This window comes from Trachypithecus francoisi, unplaced genomic scaffold (assembly GCF_009764315.1).
Source record: "Trachypithecus francoisi isolate TF-2019V2 unplaced genomic scaffold, Tfra_2.0 Lachesis_group5, whole genome shotgun sequence".
NCBI classification, from domain to species: domain Eukaryota; kingdom Metazoa; phylum Chordata; class Mammalia; order Primates; family Cercopithecidae; genus Trachypithecus; species Trachypithecus francoisi.
Window position 1 is genome coordinate 144,062,167 of NW_022681470.1, and position 19,742 is coordinate 144,081,908.

Below are 19,742 nucleotides of genomic sequence, written 5' to 3' on the forward strand. Positions count from 1 at the left end.
AAAAGACTGAGAGAATATGGGCCCAGGTGGTATGACTCCTGCTCTTACTTGGCATGGTGGTGCCAGCATGAACACCTCTGTAAATACCCTTCCTCCTTCATCTCCTCTTCCAATCAATGTCCCCACCAGGCCAGCTCTAGAAGTCATTCAGACTCTTCCCAGGAAGCCCTGCCCACTCAGGCTGGTGCTATCCTTGCCTATTGTGGCATCTGGCTGTACTACCCCCATTCCATCTTTCTGCATCTTGTGTCCACAGTAAGCACATGTCCCTCTGTGGCTTTCAGCCTTCAGCCAATGAATTCCTATGCCACCTCCCTCCCTGACAGGTCCAGTCCTCCCCTGCCCCATCCAGCCAAGTCATCCACATCCCTCAGTATCCAGCTCAGTGGCATCTCCTTTCAGGAAGGCTTTCCCTATTTTCCTCTAACCCAACTCCAGCTATGCCCACTAAGCAAAGGAGTTTTTCCCACATGATGTGATCCCCCAGCCTTTATGTTTCCTGTGCACACAAGGTACACTCCTCTGGAATTCCAGTTAACACTGATGAGCACTGATTAGGTTCCAGGCACAAATATAAGCACCTTACATACACACAGACTCGTCATCGGTCACAGGAGGTTGCTCCTAATGGCAGCACCCTTCTTTTTACAGAGTAATAGACTGTGACCAGACAGACTGACTAACTTGCCCAAGGACACACAGCAGGTGGGAAGCAGAGACAGACTCTGAGCAAAGGCCATATGAGTGTGAGTCTGCACTATTAACCATCAGGCCAGGCCCTACGAGCATGGGGAACATCCTTCCTTCTCATTCATCGGCGTAATGCTGGTAGTTAATGCCACACCTGACACATCACAGGGGCTTCACATATACTCAATAAATAGGTGTGACTGAATGAGAACTTCCCCTGGGAACCGCCCTGCCATTCCAGGATGCTCTATGAAACTGTACACTTTCCTCATGGTTTCACGTATTTTTAATCAGTTTTTTTCCCCATGTACCCTACCCCATGCTGGGAATTCAGACCATACGACTGAAGCAAATGATCAATGTTGGCAGAATAATTCTTTCTCATTTTCTCTAAAGAGAAGCAAATATATTCCTATTTGTTTAGGAGAGTTGTAGGTTTCCCATTTTAACATGGGAGACTGTGACCAAGAAAGACCCATGGGAAAAAGTGACAAGATCTGGCTCCTCCTCTCCTTTCTGAGTCGGGAATGGCTGTGTCAATTCACAGGTGAAGAGACAGCAGCTCTAAAAGCGAACTGGGTTTCACCACATTTTCTTGAGATTTGCGCCCTCCTTAAGGCTGGAGCTCTGGCTTTCCAATATCTCCCTTGCCCTTACTTGGCAGAAGCAAATGGAGATCTTTTCCAAAGGTGATTTCTAATTACAATAGCAGAGAAGACATTTAAAAAGAAGGGGGGAGAAAAAGGCCAGGCAAAAGCTGGCTCAATCTTTATTTCTCCACAAAAAGTTCTCCTAAGAATTAGCTACCTAAATAAGTGTGTTCTAACAACTTATGTCTATGTAGGCTGGGGAAAAAAAGAAACTCAAGACCCACAAATATAAAAATCGTACTTAGAAATTCTCAACTCATCTGTTCTCATCTAAGATTTAATATTTACATAGATGCTATTGAAACAGGTAGGATGATACAGTCATTAAAAGAAATCTGGGCAATTTCAGAAAAAAAAACTTCCCAAAGACAAGACCAGAACCCCTGAGACTCCACCTTCCCCCAGCAGGGCTCTGTCAACCCTCAATCCCCATCTGGGCCCTATTCATCTTTCCCAGGCAGCCATTCCCTCTTGCTGTCTCATCAAATTGTCTTTCTGCAGGGGATGCCACCCAGAGTAGATGAGACAGGCTGCCTTTCCCCTCCAGCAATGAAATTAACAAGAATGCCACAAAACATGTCTTTTATCACTGCTGGTAAGCCACAGCGCTTGGAGGCCACTCGTCGAAGCCGAGTTAAGTCCCTGGCAATGCGTATATTATATTTGGAGAAAAGCAGAAAGCAAACACCCGCTAACAATCCTAGCAAAGGAAACAACCTTTGTGGTGGTGATTAGCCGGAATTGGCGTATGGTGTCTGAAATGGTTTCCAGAAATTGTGGTCTGCCTTTCATTCTAAAATTACTGAGACATACAACAGTTTACCTGTAATATAGTGAAGTCAGATGATGAAGTATCTAAATTGTTTATAGTTTCTTTGTCCTCTATCTGTAAAATAAATGGAGAAAATACAGTTCATCACACCAGCAATAACGTAACATAATGATACATCTGTACAATGAAAAGTGAACAGCTATGAAAATAATTTACAACAAAATTTTAAACCCAGGGCAGAAATCAAAACACCATTATAGTATAATTGCAGCTAAACTGAAAGAAACGTTGTATGTAAATGTCCACCTGCACACAGACTATGAAATCTACTAATACTAATGGTATCTGCGTAGGTTTTAAAGAGGAAAACCAAAGAAAAAAATCTAAATCAAGCAGAAAAGAGATGAAAATGAGTGCATACTCTCTCTAAGTGGATCTGAGCACAGGGTGAGGGCTGCTCTTCCAGGAGCAATGGCTAGAGTCCTGCTGAAGTAGAGCCTTCAGCCACCGCTGATCCCTCAACCTGGATGCTGATGATGCGGGGCCTGCTGCCCCTGGAGTAGGTACCTCCCTCAATGGAACAGTATCTACCAGCATGAGGGTGGGGATAGGAGCTCAGGACTGGCAATCTCCTATGCCCTACTTGCAGGGGAAGGATAGCTTTTACTCTAAGAAGTAGGCTCTGCCCAATAAGGCAAAGGATTCCCCAAACAAAGAAAGGGGGTTCAGGTAATTTGTGACTGAAACCAATTTTGGCCATCTGCTCTAAAGCCGTGAAGTTTGAGATATACTTAGGGGGAGACTTTTTCAGATATTTTATAATCAGCATGTATTTTTATCACTTTTACTTCACTAGGAAAGACAAACACATGATCAAAAGACTCAAAAGGTACAAAAGCCCATTCACTGAAAACCACTCTCCACTACTTCTTTCTTCCTGCCATGCAGCTGTCATCACATATGCTACACAAGTGTTTAAGCGCCAAAGACCATCTCCCCTCTGACATCTGCACGAGGGCCAGCACATCATTCGGAACCCTCCCCAAGCATCACTTCTCTTTTGGAGATCTTTGAGTTCACACAGATGTGCTTAGTTCATTTTGATGGTTACACAGCAGTAAGAACTCTATTTGTGGTGGTACATTTCATAATTAACTATACGGTGCTTTTTAGACACTAGGCATTGCACTAGGCCAGGGAAACAGTTTGTTGGAGCTGCATAGTAAATTCTTCAGGAATTACAGAACAGATGAGTCAGGACTCTCTGACACTAAAGCACAAAAGCAGCCATACACAACAGTATCAATAGGTGTGGTTGTGTTCTCAGAAAACTTCATTTACACAATGAGACCCTGTCTTGAAAAAAAGCAAAGCAAAGCAAAAACAAAACCCAAAACAAAAACAAAACAAAACAAGAAAACCCCAAGTGACAGCCAACTTGATGACTTCTGCTTTAAGTGTATGATAAACATCCATCCATTGAATCTTCCGAAAACCTCTTGCAAGGGAGGAGCAGAGGTTAAGGAGTTTGTCCAGGGAAACACGGAAATTGATCCATCTCCAAAAATCTACCTCATCTGAACTGTCTTTTTTTTTTTTTTTAAACAGTCTCACTCTGCCACCCAGGCTGGAATACAGTGGCATAACCCTGGCTCACTTCAACCTCCTCCTCCCTGGTTCAAATGATTCTCCTGCCTCAGCCTCCTGAGTAGCTGGGATTACAGGCATGAGCCACCGTGCCCAGCCAAGCCACTGCACCTGGCCTCAACTCTTTAAAACTATACTGCTTCCAGGCATTTAGGATGTTTCCAGCTTTTGTTACAGAATGTATTATTTTCTACTTAGGAGGGAAAAAAACAGCCTTAAAATGCAGCCATTTAGGAAGGGTAAGTAATTCCTGCTGCTGTGCAAGTGTTTCTGCTACTCCTTTTTAGAAGCTGGTGAATGGGACTCACCAAAAATTGCACACCCTATTTGTATCAGAATAACTCTCAGCCACTTCTGAGACTCAAATCCTCCATTTAAATATGACAATCTGCTACCTCTAAGGATACTCGGAATCAGTTCCAAGAGGAAATGCAAAAGCATTCTGAGGAAATGCAGAAGTGGACTGACTGGCATAAAACAAGGCTTCCGTCCCCCAAGACTGCTTGAGAAGTGCTCACTGTGAAGACCTGAGGACCAGGACAGGAACAGGGCCCCCCACCAGTCAACACAGAAAGGGCCCCACAGAGATGCTCCATGGCTTCTCATATGCATCACCTTTTCTGTCTGACAAATATTAATCATCAGGTAAATGAAATTAGTATCAAATAATGGCACCAAGACAATGTCGTACGTGAGTTAAGTACATGGCCTCTGGAATTAGCCTGATCTTAGTTCTTATTCTGTTACGAGCTGTGTGTCATCTGGAGATTTTTTAGTCCTTGCCTTCCCAATTTTCTCAACTGAAAATGGGGACAACAGTAACTCATGTTGCTATTAGAAGAATTAAAGGGTACAAGCTGGGCTTGGTGGCTCACACCTATAATCTCAGCACTTTGGGAGTCTGAGGCAGGCGGATCACCTGAGGTCAAGAGTTCAAGACCAGCCTGGCCAACATGGTGAAAATAGTCTCTACTAAAAACACAAGAAAATTAGTCCGGCTAGGTGGTGGGCGCCTATAATCCCAGCTACTCACTCGGGAGGTGAATCACTTGAACCCAGGGAGCGGAAGTTGCAGTGAGCGGAGATCACGCCACTGTACTCCAGCCTGGGCAACAAGAGCAAAACTCTGTCAAAAAAAAAAGAAAGAAAGAAAGAGAAAAAGAGAGAAAGAGAGAAGAGAGAAAGAGAGAAAGAAAGAGCATAATGCCAATGCCTGGCAGGTAGTATTCAGGAAATACTACCCACTATAATCTTACTATCCATCTGATATGTTTTTAACAAGAAAAAAGCTTAGATTTAAAAACAATATCAAGGTTAATATTAGAGGTTAACTTTTAAGATAGGTATCAATTGGTGGTTGTTGTTCTTTTTTTTTTTTTTTTTTTTTTGAGACGGAGTCTTGCTCTGCCACCCAGGCTGGAGTGCAGTGGCCGGATCTCAGCTCACTGCAAGCTCCGCCTCCGGGTTTACGCCATTCTCCTGCCTCAGCCTCCCGAGTAGCTGGGACTATAGGCGCCCGCCTCGTCGCCCGGCTAGTTTTTTGTATTTTTAAGTAGAGACAGGGTTTCACCGTATTAGCCAGGATGGTCTCGATCTCCTGACCTCGTGATCCGCCCGTCTCGGCCTCCCAAAGTGCTGGGATTACAGGCTTGAGCCACCGCGCCCGGCCTTTTTTTTTTTTTTTTTTTTTTAAAGCAAGAAATAGGCTTCTGTCAGACTCTGCCACCCAGGCTGGAGTTCAACTGCACAATCATAGCTTAGTACAGCCTTGAACCCCTGGGCTGCTCCTTCTGCCTCAGTTTTCTGAGTCACTGGATTACAGGAGTGCATCAAGGCACCCAGCTCAACAACTGCTTCTTAACAGGAAAACACCAACTTCTAACCTCTTCCTATTTCAGTGTTTTCAAGGTACTTAGGCCATAACACCACAGATCAAGTCCTGCAACAGGAAGGGTATGAATGGTTGTCCTCAAAACGTCTCATACTGTATGCCGCAAATGGATGGCAAGTACGTGTGTATGTTATAAGACATCACTTTTCAACAAAACAAATTGGTTCAGAATCATCTGAACCAACTGACCCTTATTCTACTGAACTGGCATTATAGAACAACTTACTTCCCAATATGAAACGGATCATCTCTTTTTAATTGTGGAACTGATACATTCAGGGCACATTCTAGAGACACTGCCGGTTACCTACAGCATGTTCCTGAAGCTGCTCCGGAAGCTCTTTCATTTCCCCCTCGACTAGCTCTCTACTATCCGACAGGGACTCCTGGAGGTTATCAGCATCATCGTCTTCGACACAATCTGCAACGCTTCCATTATCAATTTCTGCTTCATCCAATACACTGATATCCATGATGTCGATGTCCTGCAAGTTCTCCAGACTGGTCTCAACATCCTCCTGTGACACAACCAGACCGAACCATCATGTGACTGCCACTGGTCCATCTACCACGCTACTCACTCGCAAGGCTGCACATACCTGTCCATCCCCAGAGTTTTCCTCCAGCCCGTTATCTTCCACACCCTCTTCTTCTGGTTTGCGCCCTGAAGACAGAATCATTTACAGCATGAGATCAAATGATACGCACTTTACAGAAGCAACAATGCCCTGAGCACTGCACGAGTGGTCACTTTATAAACATCTGAGACACCTCGCTACTTAGGGACACTTCCTAATCCAGGAATGAGACCATTCTGGACAGGACAGCCCTGTCCCACGCCCAAGCAGAAGAGGTTCTGTTCTTGTCTGAGCTGTGGAAGTGTAGAAAACAGGTTCCTAGTAAGGTTGAACAGGATCAGACCTGTCCCTCAGCTCTGCCCTTCTTCCCATCTCAATTGTCCCTGTTTGAGGGAAAAAGCATTTGTTGCAAGTGTGCTGCCTTTTAGTTAAGGAACATGTTTTCCCACAGAAACTGCGCACGCCCGAGTATGCACATTTTTAATGCTTAAAAAGAAAAAAGAAGGGCCAGGTGCGATGGCTCACACCTGTAATCCCAGCACTTTGGGAAGCCGTGGCGGGCAGATCACCTGAGGTCAGGAGTTCGAGACAAGTCTGGAAAACATGGTGAAACCCCACCTCTACGAAGAATACAAAAAATTAGCTGGACACGGTGGCAAGTGCCTGTAATCTCAGCTACTTAGGAGGCGGAGGTTGCAGTGAGCCGAGACTGTGTCATCGCACTCCAGCCTGGGCAACAAGAGCGAAACTCCGTCTCAAAAAAAAAAATAGAGATAAACAAAAAACCCACATACTATCAAGATACTCCAGAGGGGCTGGGAGCAGCAGCTCATGTCTGTAATTCCAGCACTTTGGGAGGCTGAGATAGGTGGATCACTTGAGGTCAGGAGTTTGAGACCAGCTTGGCCAACATGACGAAACCCCATCTCAACTAAAAATACAAAAAACTAGCTGGTTGTGGTGGCGGATGCCAGTAATCACAGCTACTTGGGAGGCGGAGGCAGGAGAATCACTTGAACTCTGGAGGTTTAGGTTGCAGTGAGCCGAGATCACACCACTGCACTCCAGCCTGGGTGACAGAGCAAGACTCTGTCTTAAACAAAACAAAACAAAAGCAAACAAAAAAACTGCAGAGGAAGGTTTTTTTAACTGATACATTTCCATCAACAGTGAATTAAAAAGTGCCAATCTCCTGCGCCTGTAGTCCCAGCTACTCGGGAGGATGAGGCAGGAGAATTGCTTGAACCCCGGAGGCGGAGGCTGCAGTAAGCCGAGATCACGCCATTGCACTCCAGCCTGGGCAACAGGGCGAGAGACTCTGTCTCAAAAGAAAGAAAAAAAAAAAAAGAAATGCCAATCTTTCTTGAATCTGTTAAAAATTTGCTGTTTTTCTTCATCTTTGCCAATATGCTAGGTAAGAAAAGCAATACTGTTCTAACACAAATTTATCTCCTGACTACTCAGATTGCTTTGAGTCATTTGCTTTTTGTTGTTGATCACCTGTACTTTTCTAAACATTTCTGATTTACACCCCCCACCCCACTATTTAAAAACTTTAGCTCTGGCCGGGCGCGGTGACTCACGCCTGTAATCCCAGAACTTTGGGAGGCCAAGGTGGGCAGATCACGAGGTCAGGAATTCAAGACCAGTCTGACCAACATGGTGAAACCCTGTTTTTACAAAAAAAATACAAAAATTAGCCAGGCCTGGTGGTGCACACCTGTAATCCCAGCCATTCGGGAGGCTGAGGTAATTTCTTGAACCGGGAGGTGGAGGTTGCAGTGAGCTGAGATCACACCAATGCACTCCAGCAGGAATAACAGAGCGAGGCTCCCTCTTAAAAAAAACTTCAGCTCTATCCCCCATCATTTGAAGTTTATATATCATATGTACAAAACATATTTTCCCAGTTCTTTACCAGTCTTTTAATTTTGTTTACAGGTTTTGAGTACACTTCATTGTTTTTTGTTTTTTTTTGGGGGGATGGAGTCTAGCTCTGTCATCCAGGCTGGAGTGCAGTGGTGCAATTTCAGCTCACTCCAACCTCTGCCTCCTGGGTTCAAGCAATTCTCCTGCCTCAGCCTCCTGAGTAGCTGGGATTACAGGCACCTGCCACCACACCCAGTTAATTTTTGTATTTTTAGTAGAGGTGATCCACCTGCCTCAGTCTCCCAAAGTGCTGGGATTACCCTCGTGAGCCACTGCACACGGCCCATTTCACTCTTAAGTGGCCAAAGTTTTAAAAATGTAAATAGTTTGGCTGGGCGCGGTGGCTCACGCCTGTAATCCCAGCACTTTGGGAGGCTGAGGCAGGTGGATCATGAGGGCAGGAGATAGAGACCATCCTGGCTAACATGGTGAAACCCCGTCTCTACTCAAATTCCACAAAAAAAAAAAAAAGAAAAAAAAAAAAAAGCCAGACGTGGTGGCGGGCACCTGTAGTCCTACTCGGGAGGCTGAGGCAGAAGAATGGCGCGAACCTGGGAGGCGGAGCTTGCAGTGAGCCGAGATTGCACCCCTGCACTCCAGCCTGGGCAACAGAGCAAGACTCCGTCTAAAATGGGGAAAAAAAAAATGGTTGCCGGGTGCGGTGGCTCAAGCCTGTAATCCCAGCACTTTGGGAGGCCGAGACGGGCGGATCACGAGGTCAGGAGATCGAGACTATCCTGGCTAACATGGTGAAAGCCCGGCTCTACTAAAAAATACAAAAAACTAGCCAGGTGAGATGGCGGGCGCCTGTAGTCCCAGCTATTCGGGGGGCTGAGACAGGAGAATGGCATGAACCTGGGACGCGGAGCTTGCAATGAGCTGAGATCCAGCCACTGCACTCCAGCCCGGGCGACAGAGCGAGACCCCGGCTCAAAAAAAAAAAAAAAAAAAAAGGTTTATACCTTCATGCTTGGATGTCCTCTTCCACACTGAAGGCCAAATAATATACCTGTATTTAGTTCTTTTGAGGTTTTAAACATTTATTCTCTCAGTTTCATGTTGAGTGAGACTATTCTCCCAATAGTTGTCCCATTTGGAAACTGATTTCCCAGCACCACTGACTAAATAGTACTTGACCCCGACCAATTTGAAATGTTGGCTTCCTCAATATTATATTTGTATTTATCTCTGGGATTACTTGTTTCCATTCTCTTCCACTGATGTTATTCTTGTTCTAGTTTTAGATATGTGGCATTACCATGTTTTTCTAAATAGAAGATACTCGCCGGGTGTGGTGGCTCATGCCTATAATCTCACCACTCTGGGACGCCGAGGTGGGTGGATCACCTGAGGTCAAGAGAAGAGTTTGAGACCATCCTGGCCAACATGGCAAAACCCCATCTCTACTAAAAATGCAAAAAATTAGCCAGGCATGGTGGCAGACGCCTGTAATCCCAGCTTGAGCTGAGGCAGAATCGCTTGAACCTGGGAGGTGGAGATTGCAATGAGGCGAGAATACACTATTGCACTCCACCCTGGGCTAGAGCAAGACAGACTGTCTTTAAAAAAAAGGAAAAAAGAAAAAAGAAAAAGAAAAGACTAAGATTAACTATAAGAAAAAGAAACTAAAGACGATTGGAAGGTATGGCTTAACTCCAGGTTTTTCTTCAAGAGTTTAGTAATTTTAGGCCGGGTGCGGTGGCTCACACCTATCATCTCAGCACTTCCGGAGGTCGAGGTGGGCGGGTCACCTGAGGTTTGGAGTTTGAGACCAGCCTGGCCAACATGGTGAAATCCCATCTCTACTAAAAATATAAAAATTAGAAGGACATGGCGGCAGGTGCCTGTAATCCCAGCTACTCGGGGGGTTGAGGCAGGAGAATCACTTGAACCCAGGAGGCGGAGGTTGCAGTGAGATGAGATTGTACCATTGCATTCCGGTGTGGGTGACAGAGAGAGACTCCATCTCAAAATAAATAAAATAAAAAGAGTTTAGTAATTTAAAAAAACGTGAAAAACATCAAGAGGCTGCATACCTTCTTAGGTTTCTATTTCTCCTGTCAGCCAACAATGCTAAAAACAGGGAAGTCATTTCCCGCAACTGCCCTTGTGCAACCTCCCAATTTTTCTTACTAATTGATGATTTATAACATTTGCAACAGTTCACAACGGCAGGCATGCTGGCACCTTCATCCAAACAGCAGTATTAATATGGTCATTTGCTTTTGCATACAAATGATAAAATGAGTAGAGAACAGAAAAATGTAAACGATGATACTAGAAATAACAGAACTGAAGCAAAAATGGAAGTCCTTAGGCATGGCAAAAATGAAATTTCTGGTGTCAAGAATAGGGGAGCTCAAATTAAACTCTTTGACTATCTTCCATGTGAAGAATAACATCACATGGATGAAATCCATGAAATAGGCTCTGGAAGACCACATCTCAAAGGCAAGGCATAACGTAGCATCGTTTCGTGTTTTAGAGCTACTGCCAGCATAGCTTCCTAGCATCCTTATGGAAGGCAGCGCTCAGCTTTTTGAAGAACGTGGGAGAATAGTCGATCAGCCACACAGCCCTGGGAAAACTACTTCCTGCCAGGCCTCCTTCCCAACGTGAAGAATAGTCTCTTTTCGTTTTATTTTCTTTTTTCTTGTTTTTTTGAGACAGGGTCTGACTCCATCACCAAGGCTGGAGTGCAGTGGTATGTCTTGGTTCACTGCAGCCGCTGCCTGGCTACTTGGGAGACTGAGACAGGAAAATCATTTGAACCCAGAAGGCGGAGGTTGCGGTGAGCTGAGATTGTGCCACTGCACTCCAGCATGGGTGACAGAGTCAGACCTTGTCTCAAAGAAAAAAAAAAAAAGTGAACAAAACAATAATTTGTCTATACTAGAAACTATTCTTGTAACTGGATAAATATCTAACATACTGGGGGGAGAAAAAAAGAAAAGTCAAAGACAAAAATTCCAAACCTAATTATTTGTATTGTAATTGAGGTTTAAAATATTCTAATTCCATTCATATTTTTAGAATTACCTTATTTACAAAGATAGGGGACTATCAAACTAATAACAGAATTCAATACATGATGTTTTGGTCAGCTGGCTGGGAAATCCATCCCCATTTTATACCATTATTTCTTTGGCAAAACATGCCTCAAGGTATAAAAAACAGTTGGAACTCAACCCAGTGGTCTCTGTAAACATGCTGGGAACAGATACCAGAGCACTACCACAGAATGATTATATTTGATAAAGTTGATACAATTCTATGATACATACATTGGTTTCTGTCCAAGTCTATTCCAGATACCAGGAAAAATCTACGTAACTTATCAGAAACTTGCTGCCCTTCATACGGTGTTTCTCTCTTCCTCAGGAGGGTTACTAGATTTTCATCAAACAGAATCAGGGTTTTCTACTTCTATGACCACTTTTCTCCCAAGCAGTATGTACAGGTACACTGCAGCCAAATCCTTCTTAGGAGAAGACTCCCCCAAGGTAAAAAGTGACTGGAAACATCTAGAGAACATGCAATTTTCAAAATGTTTCATCTTCAATGTATAAAGCACATCCCTGACTGGAATGTTTATTAATCATCACTACTTGAGGAAAGACACTATTCTCCAGAGAAGAAAAACAACATGTCTAAAAAAGTGAATGCAAATAGGAAAAGTGTAACTCTCTAGCAAAAACTAAAGAGCCATTGAGCCCCTCGAATCCTTCTACCTCAGCTCTTTGCCCTAGTTTGTAGTCTCAGCTATAGGCATGACCGTCGTCGCCTCTATTGCCTGCTTGTAGCTCCCTGCCTGGGATTCCATCTCTTCCTTTCTGTTAAGCTTCTTTTTTTTTTTTTTTTTGAGGCGGAGTCTCGCTCTGTCGCCCGGACTGGAGTGCAGTGGCCGGATCTCAGCTCACTGCAAGCTCCGCCTCCCGGGTTTACGCCATTCTCCTGCCTCAGCCTCCCAAGTAGCTGGGACCACAGGCGCCGCCACCTCGCCCGGCTAGTTTTTGTATTTTTAGTAGAGACGGGGTTTCACTGTGTTAGCCAGGATGGTCTCGATCTCCTGACCTCGTGATCCGCCCGTCTCGGCCTCCCAAAGTGCTGGGATTACAGGCTTGAGCCACTGCGCCCGGCCTCTGTTAAGCTTCTGCCTCAGAGACTGTCTTACCTCACTGCTGACTCTGCTGCCCTGGACTTCTGCAGACGCTCCCATAGTACCCAGGGCCACATGTGGGTGGTTCATTACTTTTTGATTTGATTACACAAACACACTTCCCTAATTATGCAAATATACCCATTAAACTTTACTGCAGTAACAGAAGATTCATCCTCCTAAGTACAGGAAGTATAATGCTATTCATACCTTCCCTTTTCCCCATTTTCCTCGTAAGAGGTTACCAACGTTCCCAGGTTGGTGGTGCTTCAGGACATCGCCTTGAGTCTACATACGTTATAAAATACACATGGAAATAAGCTTGTGATGAGATGAAATCTTATTGTTAGTGAGCAATGACAGCAAGTTACAGAAACTACTAACAGGCCATGGACATTTTTATGTACTGCATATTGATCCACCTCCATCTTTGACTCCATGCTATGGCAGTTCCCCATGTTAGCTGCCTTCTCAAAAAGGCTGTAGCAATTTATTGTCTCCAACACCTACACCTTCCCCAATACCCTTGCCGATGTGGGAGAATAGGAACTGTGTAAAAGAAAATTTTTTGAGATGGAGTTTTCGCTCTTGTTGCCCAGGCTGGAGTGCAGTGGTGTAATCTCGGCTCACCGGAACCTCCGCCTCCCGGGTTCAAGCGATTCTCCTGCCTCAGCTTCCCAAGTAGCTGGGATTACAGGCACGCGCCACCACCCCCGGCTAATTTTATTTGTAGAGACAAGGTTTCTCCATGTTGGCCAGGTTGGTCTCACTTTACCTCAAGTGACCCGTCCACCTCAGCCTCCCAAAATGCTGGGATTACAGGTGTGAGCCACCGCACCTGGCGGAACTGTGTACATTTTTACCAGTTTGATAGGCAAAAATCTTATGTCATTTCAAAATTTGCTTTTCTCCAATTACCAGCAATGGAATCTTTTGGTCTCTAGGCAACGTCTGCTTTTTCATTTACCTGTGAATTGCTTGTTTACAGTCTCTGCTCCTTGTTGATTGGGTTGCCTGTTTTCCTTACTGATTTGTCAGAATATTCAATGCTTTCTGGATTATTAGTCTCTTCTTTATTCTGTGCTATAATATCTTTTTCCCAGACTATTGCATACCTTATGGATATCTTTTCTTAACAAAGGCTTAAAACTTTTATGTAGTGAAATTTCTCTTTCTTTGTTGTTTCTCAGTTTTATTCTTACTTCAGGTCTTCCTTATTACTATATTATAAAAAGTACTAAACTAGCTAGAATTTCTATTTTACACAAGAAGAGATAAGATCAGAGCTTTCCCCCACCACCAAATGAACAAACTCTCAAACTCTGTATTGTTCGCAATATCCTATCATCAGAATTAGAGGAAATCCCTGTATTTTCCCCCCAGAATTTTAGTTTTTCTTGTGCATTTTCTTTTTAGACTATTACAGAACACATTATAAAATTTCCTTTTAGGTTACTCTGGAGAAAATTGACAATTTTCTGATAAAAAGTCATCATATCTAGGAAAATTTTCTCCAATTAGTCATTTCGCAGGACTTGAAAAATTCCTGTTAGTTGTATTTACTATTTAAGTATGTTATGTACATTTCAATGTCAATCTAGCAATATGCTTAATTCTTTGATTCACTGATGATATAACTGTCACCTCAAAAATCCTGGAGAATCAACTGATCAATTGTAACCAGCTAGCAAGTTTGGCAAACTGTTCATGAGGGCTTTGTCACCTTTCTTAAGTTGCCTTTGGCTTGCTTCGGATTGATTTAATGGTACTTAATTTCACGAGGTACAGTCAGCCTGGTAGATCTCACAAACCAAGCACTGGCCCAGGGGCTGACATCCTAGCAGCAAAAGTACATCCAAGTTCCAAGACCCTGATTTCTAATAGCACTCCTCAAAAGGGCCCAGGGCACTTGGAAGAAATGGCTGATCCCAGGGATAGGGCAGGAAAAGCGTAAGATAAGACTCAAGTACCCTCCCATTCCAGAAGGTAAAAAACTGTCCAAAGAATGACATGGACATGTGGAAATGACAGGGAAGCCTGCCGGACAGGGCTTCCAACGGAATGTTTTGCACATTGTAGTAAATAAACATAAAGGCTTTCAACCTATGGAATAAAATAATCTAAGTTCACACAGATAAATGAGGGAGGAGGGCAAGCTATTCCTTATGGCAATAAACCAAGTAATAAACAAACAATAACAAAATTAAAAAATCACCATTTGGCAACCACCAGAATAAATGAATGGAGAGGAATTGGCAGTTGCTGAAACTAATGGAGGATGAGCAGGATATTTATACAGTCTCAAAGTATCTTCCCCACAAATGTAACTATGAAAAGGAAGACAGTAACTTTCCAGTGGAGAAACCTGGCCAATAGCATTTAAAGTCAGTTAACATGGCCAGTAATGGCTCAAACTAATAGCATGTGCCTCTGGATAGCACACTCTGATGACAATATAGGCCGGGCATGGTGGCTCATGTCTGTAATCCCAGCTCTTTGGGAGGCCAAGGTGGGAGGACCACTTGAGTACAGAAATTCAGGGTTGCAGTGACCTACGACTGCACCACTGCACTCCAACCTGGGCAACAGGGCAAGACCCGGTTTCAAAACAAAACAGAACAAAACAAAACAAAAAACAGTAATACAACATGTCTGGTGTATTTCTGACAAGCATATAACTTGATCCTTATTATGGGGCAGGGAGAACCCAAAACAATTCAAATAGAAAAACAAGCTATAAAATAAGTGTAAGTGTTCAAGATTAAAGAAAACTAAGGAAACATGATGACTCAATGCAAATGCATGACTCTGGACATTTTTTGTCTGAGTTACAGAGAACGCTATCGGAACAAACTACTGAATCTAAATGAGGACTAAGATGAGATGGCAGTATTGCATCAATGCTAATTTCTTGATCTGGACATCTACAGTTAGGTAATATCCTTGGTTTTACCGCAGTATGTAGGGCGAAGGGGCATATGCGCCTTGCAACTTGCCAAGCGGCATAGTAAAAATATACATACAGGGAGAGAAAAGGATAAGGCAAATGTAGTCAGATGGCAACATTTGGGGACTCTGGGTAAAGGGTTTACGGGAATTCCTTGCATTATTCTTGCAACTTAATTAAGTGTGAAATTGCCAGAATGAACAAAAACGAAATGAAACAAGCCAGCAGCACAGGACTGGGTAATACTTAACCAAGCAAACGGGCCAACTTTGCATCTCCAGTTACAAAACATTCTCAAACACCATAAAACATCCTATTAATTTGTACTTTGTGATAATGTCACTACAAATAAATTTAGTTTCCTGGTAATTATTTTATTTTTTCGAGACAGGGTCTTGTCCTGTTACCAAGGTTGGAGAGCAATCACAGCCCAATCATGGTTCACTGCAACCTCAAATTCCTGGACTCAGGATTCCTGGAGCGATCCTCCAACCTCAGTCTCATGAGTAGCTGGGACTACAGGTGCACGCCATCACACCTGACTAATTTTTCTAATTTTCTGGAGAGATGGGGTCTCACTATGTCACCCAGGCTGCTCTCCAACTCCTGGGCTTAAGTGATCCTTCCGCCTCGGTGTCCCAAACTGTTCAGACGAGAGCCATCTCGCACAGCCCCTAATAATTATTTCAAGAGTCTGCTAAACACATCAGTTGTAGAGGAGTACTGAGATTACTTGAGATATGCTTTCTGTAATTTTAAAGCATTTTGAATTCATACATTACAGCGGTCACTCTATTTTCAGTTAACATCTTGATAAAACCTACCGATAGGTTTATCGTAGTTGAAAATAATTAAGAAAACTTATAGACCTGCCCTATTAGATATCAAAATGTACCGTAAATTTCTAGGATAAAACTGATTACAAGCAGCAAAACAAAACAATAAATGAGACACAAAAGAGCTAGTATTGCATGGCTCCATTTTACATGAAGTTCTAGAACGGATAAAACTAATAGTGAAAGTAATCACAACAGCGACTTTTATTTTTGCAGGGGTGGGGAGGGGATATGCAATGGGAGGGGCAGAAGTTATCTTTCTGATGACAAATGTTTCTTTTCTTTTTTTTTTGAGACAGAGTCTTGCACTGTTGCCCAGGCTGGAGTAAACTGGCAAGATCTCCACTCACTGCAACCTCGGCCTCCCAGGCTCAAGTGATTCTCCTGCCTCAGTCTCCCAGTAACTGGGATTACTGGGATTACCGCCACCATGCCCAGCTAATTTTTGTATTTTTAGTAGAGACGGGGTTTCACCATGTTGGTCAGGCTGGTCTTGAACTCCTGACCTCAGGTGATCTGCCCACCTCAGCCTCCCAAAGTGCTGGGATTACAGGTGTAAGCCACTGCACCCAGGCTAAATGTTTCATATTTTGATCCCTACTATCTCACACCACATGCAAAATCCATTCTAAATGAATTAAACCTCCAAATGTAAAATGTAAAAATAAAACCATAAATCTTATTCTCTCTCTATATAACATAGCGTAATATATACATATATTTTAGACGGAGTTTCACTCGTTGCCCAGGCTGGAGTGCAACAGCGTGATCGCGACTCACTGCAACCTCCGCCTCCTGGATTCAAGCGATTGTCCTGCCTCAGCCTCCCAAGTAGCTAGGATTACAGGCACCGGCCACCACACTCAGACAATTTTTTAATTTTTAGTAGAGATGGGGTTTCACCATGTTGACCAGGCTGGTGTTGAACTCCTGACCTCAGGTGACCCACCCGCCTTGGCCTCCCAAAGTGCTGGAATGACAGGCATGAGCCACCGCACCTGGCCTTAGAGTCCTATTTTTTATAATTTAAAAGCAAAGAAGTCCTTTTAAAGCACAACATAAAATCTAGAAGCCTAGTGATCAAAATACCACAAGTCGAATCAAATGACAGATTAAAACAATAGGAACATTTTATATACAGTCCTTTTAACTCAATAAGACAAACAACCCAGCACAGAAATCGGCAAAGGGCATGAAAAGGCCATTCAGACAACACAAATGTCCAATTATCAGAAGCAGTATAATCTGTGAAGAAATGCAAATGAAAGTCTCACCTGCAGAAAAATGCAGATAAATACAATGAAATACTTTTCTTCTATTTAACAGGCAAACAAGGTAAGTTTGATGTTGAGTTGAGTGAAATAGGCACTCTCATCCACTGTTGGGAGGGTACAACCTGTTGGGACAGCTTTTTGTTTTTGGGTTTTTTTTTTTTTTTTTTTTTTTTGAGACAGCCTCACTCTGTCGCCCAGACTGGAGCACAGTGGCACTAACTCGGCTCAATGCAACCTCAGCCTCCCAAAGGATAGTTCAAGCTATCCTCTTGCCTTAGCCACCTGAGTAGCTGGGATTATAGGCGCCCACGACCACATCTGGCGAATTTCTGTATTTTTAGTAGAGACGGGGTTTCACCATGTTGGCCAGGCTGATCTTTTGATCCGCCCACCTCAGCCTCCCAAAGTGCTGGGATTACAGGCGTGAGCCACTGAGCTTGGCTGGGACAGCTATTTGTAAACTAGCTATATGAAAATAAAAGGCCATATCCTTGGACTCTAGAATTTTCCTTTCACTGAGTTATCAAAAATTATATTACTTTGACCACACAAAGGTATTTATCTCTGGTTTGTGCAAACACTGAACTTTGGAAGTACCGAGTGCTAATTGGAAACAAAGATCTCCAAACGTCTAGTAACAAAAAGACTGATGGGCTAAATTGTGGTATATTTACTCATACAGAAGATTATTAGCCTGTTACAAAACAATGAAATTTTGTACAGCAAGATCAGGGGTTTTTCAATGAGAAAAATACATGCATACAGGTGTGTGTATATACCCGTATCTTTACTTTTTTCCTTTCTCACTCTGTGCCCAAGCTGGAGTGTACAAGCACACTCACAGCTCACTGCAGCTTTGACCTCTTGGGCTTAAGCAATCCTCCCACCTTGGCCTCCCTAGCAGCTAGGACTACAGGTGTGTGCCACCATGCCCGGCTCACTGACTTTCAGTTTTTTGTTTTTCTAGACACAGGGTCTTGCTCTGTAACCCAGACCTAAGTTTACTTTTAAACATTATACATACACACGAAGTCTGGAGAAGTTTGCCTAACTTTTAGTAGTGGGCTGTTCCCTGACTGTGAAGAAACTTCTGCTTTTTACTCCCATGCATGTATTTTAAAACTTGCTGGGCACAGTGGCTCACACCTGAAATCTAAACGCTTTAAGGGACTGAGGTGAAAGCACTGCTTGAGCCCAGGAGTTAAAGGCTGCAGTGAACCATGACTGCGCCACTACACTCCATCTGAGGGACAGAGTGAGAACCCATCGCAAAAACAAAACAAAAAGAGCAACAAAAGCCTGTAGTACAAGTACTTGTGTTTATCAGAAGAAAAAGGAAAACAACAGAGATCCACAGGCTCTATTTTTTCCTATTATGATTTCTCTCCCCATTGATTTTCCAGGACTCTTTCCCTTGGCAGAAGTTTACTTGAATAAAGGCAAAAATATGCAATATATCATGAGCCACCAAAGTGACTTCGTTCTGCTGTTCTCCCAGCGCTTACCCCAAACACTGTGGCTGACACTGGGGCCCGCCTCTCAGATATTTAAACCCAATACTTCACCACCAAGTATTAGTTATGATCCCATTTAGTTTTGGGCCCCAAGAACCAGGCCTTCAATTACAGGTTGGGCATCCCTATCTGAAGCTCTGAAATCTTCCGAGCACTGACATATCACCACAAATAGCAAATTCTACACCTGATGTGTGGTGGGTTGCAGTCAAAACCTTAGCGAAAGCATTGTTTCATGCACAAAATTATAAAAAATATGGTATAAAATTATCTTCCAGTATAGAAGAAACAAATTTCTTGTTTAGATTTGGGTCCCAATCCCAAGATTATCTCATTATGCATATGAAAATACTGCACAGGCCGGGCGCGGTGGCTCAAGCCTGTAATCCCAGCACTTTGGGAGGCCGAGACGGGCGGATCACGAGGTCAGGAGATCGAGACCATCCTGGCTAACATGGTGAAACCCCGTCTCTACTAAAAAATACAAAAAACTAGCCGGGCGACATGGCGGGCGCCTGTAGTCCCAGCTGCTTGGGAGGCTGAGGCAGGAGAATGGCGTAAACCCAGGAGGCGGAGCTTGCAGTGAGCTGAGACCCGGCCACTGCACTCCAGCCTGGGCGGCAGAGCGAGACTCCGTCTCAAAAAAAAAAAAAAAAAAAAAAAAAGAAAATACTGCACAAAATCCAAAAAACGAAACCCTTCTGGTCACAAGCATTTCAGATAGGGAAAACTCTACATGAACCAAGAGAACATTCGGTCCACAAGCCCAGCTTCAACTGATTCTTTCCTTTGTGGGGATGGAGTCTTGCCGTCACCCAGGCTGGAGTGCAGTGGCATGATCTGGGCTCACTGCAA

General features: G+C 43.6%; 1 protein-coding gene across 5 annotated transcripts in view; it reads right to left on the reverse strand.

The window, feature by feature from the left end:
• The window catches only part of SAFB (scaffold attachment factor B), a 46,360-nt gene that overhangs the window by 21,173 nt on the left and 5,445 nt on the right, over nt 1-19,742 (reverse strand). For 4 of the 5 annotated variants that reach the window (XM_033199537.1, XM_033199535.1, XM_033199536.1 and 1 more), the window contains exons 3-5: nt 6,250-6,314; nt 5,962-6,168; nt 2,164-2,226 (exon numbers count right to left, since the gene is read on the reverse strand). In XM_033199537.1, the coding sequence (XP_033055428.1) occupies nt 2,164-2,226; nt 5,962-6,168; nt 6,250-6,314 (335 nt within the window). The remainder of the gene's footprint in view (nt 1-2,163; nt 2,227-5,961; nt 6,169-6,249; nt 6,315-19,742) is intronic. The other variant, XM_033199538.1, reaches the window with a different exon arrangement.